The sequence below is a fragment of the Phaethon lepturus genome, unplaced genomic scaffold, assembly GCF_000687285.1.
Source record: "Phaethon lepturus isolate BGI_N335 unplaced genomic scaffold, ASM68728v1 scaffold21553, whole genome shotgun sequence".
Classification (NCBI taxonomy): domain Eukaryota; kingdom Metazoa; phylum Chordata; class Aves; order Phaethontiformes; family Phaethontidae; genus Phaethon; species Phaethon lepturus.
In genome coordinates this window covers 24,184-27,656 of record NW_010529993.1, presented here as the reverse complement: position 1 = coordinate 27,656, position 3,473 = coordinate 24,184, and the positions used below count along the sequence as shown (strand labels likewise).

At 50.3% G+C, this 3,473-nt stretch overlaps 1 protein-coding gene across 1 annotated transcript in view; it reads left to right on the top strand.

Moving 5' to 3' along the window:
• The window catches only part of CCDC85B (coiled-coil domain containing 85B), a gene marked incomplete at its 3' end in the record, with an annotated part of 718 nt that extends 514 nt beyond the window's left edge, over positions 1-204 (top strand). Inside the window, exon 2 of the mRNA XM_010284128.1 lies at positions 3-204. Coding sequence (XP_010282430.1) covers positions 3-204 — 202 coding nt within the window. The remainder of the gene's footprint in view (positions 1-2) is intronic.
• Positions 205-3,473: the final 3,269 nt, after the last annotated feature.

Genomic DNA, 3,473 nt, shown 5'->3' with positions numbered 1-3,473 from the left:
CCAACCTCAACGGCGGCTCGGCCACCAGGGACGTGGGGGACGGGAGCAGCACCTCCAGCACGGGCAGCGCGGGCAGCCCCGACCACCATCACCACCACCTCCACCACCACAAGGCCGGCGACAGCAAGGCCGGTGCCATGCGGAGGTCCATGGACGACCTGTCCGCGCCCCTTCACCACCGGAGCATCCCCAACGGCCTCAATGGTGAGCCTCTCCCCACATTTCCCCTCCATGCCATGCCCACCCCTGCCCATCCTTGTTGACCTCTGTGGAGGAGCAGCCCTGGGGACCGGGGAGGGCCACCCTCCCCGTGCGAGAGTGGTGGGTGGTAGTGGTGAGGGTTGGAGCCTTTTTTATCTGGAGGGCTGATGTTTGGTTTGGTTGGTTGGTTGGTTTGGGTTTTTTTGACAAAAAACAGCCCGAGTTTTCAGGGTTAAATAAACACTGATTTTTCTATCTCTTCCTCCTTTCTCTCTCTCTCTCTCTTCCCTTTTCAGTATTTTAGTTTACGTTTGACTTGTTTGTTTGCTAGTCTGATAAGATTGGTAAAGAGCCTGACAGATTTTGGAAGCGTCTGAGCAAGGTGCAGGGTTGCCCCACAGAGCATCACCTGGTAGCTCCATGGGTGCTCGGGGCAGGCCGGCTGTGCCATGCTCAGCAGTTTTGGAGAGGTGCATCTCGGCTTCCCCTCCCCTTCGCACCCCCGCTGCGTTTCAGAAACAGGAGGTTTGTTTGTAGAGGAGAGATTGCTCTCAAAGGGACGCTGTACTCACAATTTTGTTCAGCCTAGTCATGAAAGTTAGAAACAAGCTCCACCGTGAAATCGTGCCAAGCCTCCTCTGACAGTTTGTATTCAAGCAAAGTTTCTCCTGTTGTTACTAATAGTGATTAGGCATTAAAAGAATAATATTGGAATGTCTTTAAAATGGAGATTTTTTTTCTCATTTGAAACGAACAAGACCAAATACTTGACTTCTAGAAGGAGTAGTTTGGCCAAGAGGGTTCAACCAGGCACCAACCTAATTAATTCTTGTATGTAAGACTCCTTTTAATGTTCTTAATCCTCTTTTCCAACCAGAGAGGACTATTTTCTGGTTGGGGTACCCTTTCCCTCCTCCAAGCACAGAGATGGGGCTGGAGCCCCAGAGGTTGGCTCCGACTGGTGTCAGCAGTGGATATGTTTGCCAGATAACCATGCCTTCAGCTCCTGGAGCTTTTGGTGGTCTTGGTGGGACCAGTGCTGGTCCTTTTTTTGGTGGTTTACGGCAAGTCCTTATGTCCCAAGAGATCTGACGGCATGCAGCACTGATCAACCCAGTTCTCAAGTACTGGTGTTCGTGAATTTGCCACGCGCAGTCCTGTTGTCACAGCTTGTGTCTTCACTCACAGCTGGAGGTGTTCTGGCCACCTTACCCAGTAGACAAGGGTGATCCAGTCACCAGATGTTGCAGGGTGCAGCAAGCATCTTTAAATGTTTGTTGTTCTTTCTGTCCAAGTGCTGTGTAAATCAGAAGTATCTGGTTTGTAAAGCTGCAGATAGCTTCTGCTTCTAGTGTGACTTGACTTGATTTTCATTAAAGCATTGACTGCTCCGCACTGAGGCCAGTGGAGAGCACTTGACAGATATTGAACGTGCTGGTTCTGTTTTGGGACAGAAGGGCTTTGCAGTTCTGGTTTGTGAACCTTAGACCACATCGCTTTTAGGTATCAACAGCTGACTGGGACAAAGCCAGTTGAATTAATTCCTGTTAACCCAGCGATGTTGTGCACACGGGACACCAGCACCACCTCAGACCTGTTCCTTAAACCGGATGTGAGGCACTGTGGAATTCTTCTCATGGGATTCAAGTCATCCCTGTCTGCATAAAGAGGAAAGACTCTGCTTGCAGAGCTCAGTCCTCGTTGACCTCCTCAAAAGCTGTGTGCGGGACGGTGCCCAGCACCATCATTCGGGGGGACCTGAGAGCTGAGTCTCATGTCCTACCCCGTGTAGGGTAAGTGCAGGGAGGGCTGGTAGAGCATCTGCACATGTTTATGCTTCCATGCGTGCCTCTGCACCCTTTCCTCTGCTCCTGTACAGAAAGGAGGAGTATGGGCTCAAGCATTCAGACGTGACCTTAGGTTTTAGTGACTTCTGGTTTTGGGGTGCCTGTGGAAAATGGTCTCTGTGGGAAGCACTGAAACTAGCTCTTTGCTGCGAACCTGCGCGGCTTCATTTCTGAAGGTGTGACAGGTATGATCAGCACTTTTAATGCTAATAATCCTTGTAAAGATGCAAACAAGCCTGATCTCTCTGCTTAGGTAGTGAAGCCGTAAAATGACTTGAATAGTTGTCGTTCTCAGATAGCATCGGTATTCAGCCAGGCCATTTCCCTCACTGCGCCTTTGGAAATGCCTCTCAATACACATGCAAATGCAAAGCTTATCAGGCCCCTTTTTTGGCTGACAGCGAGAAGTCTGGGAGGGGGGCTCGCCTGGGACCAAGCCGCAATTCTGTTAAGCCTGTGTCAGGGTGGAAGAGCAGGGCATGAGAGCGTGAAAGACAACCCCTGTGGGTCAGGTGGGTGGTGGATCTGTCACAGAGCAGCCCCGGCAGCGAGCAGCCTTCCGTGTCCCCTGGTGCCATCTCTGCCACCCGTGCATGCAGCCCAGATGTTGGCCTTTTTATACTCTTTTCCTCATGATTGTTTTTTCCCACCCCGGGATAAAACAGAAGGGAGGAAGAGGAGAAAGCGTGGCCTTTCATTTTTAGGTTGCAAGCTTCAGTCTAGTTTGCTGTTGTCTCATGGCTTTAAAACATGGGATAACTAACCTGTGGGTGACGCGGAGACTGCCCAGTCCGCTCAGCGGATACCGCCGTGAGCAGCCCTGGTGTGCTTTCTTTGGTGTGGAGGTGGATCTGAAACGCAGAACGTAGCATCTGTAGTAAGAACACAGCGGAAGCCTTGGACTGACGGGTGGGGGCAAGGCGTGGTGAGCTGTTTGCTGGGGCACTTTTGCAATATGGAAAAGCTGGAAAGTCCTGAAATGTGCTGCCCCTGGTAGGGGTTATCAGTGGGGCTTCGTGTGCTGCTCTGCTTTTCTAGGTATTGAGCGGGACTGTCGCACTTGTTCTGTGCTTTTCTAAAGGAGTCAAGAGTATGGTGGCTGCTAAATGCTCCCAGGGAGGTACCTTTCTAAGGCAAACTTAGCGAGCAAAGGTGGATTAAATATTTCTCACTTTCTCCTCAGCAGTCATTTGGAAGATAGTTGGTAAACCAAGGCTTGATTTATTGCCCCCAGTGACCCACCCCAGCGTGAGGTGATGAACTCTAGTTTTGTAGTGTGAATTCAGTATAAGTGGTACGAGTTTAAAAAACAAAAACGCAACCCAGCCTGCGATCCACCTTCCCTCACTCTTCTGAAGTCTATTTACTTCTATAAACTGGCTTTTTGGAAGCTGATATCTGGAACATGATGGTTAATTATCTGCT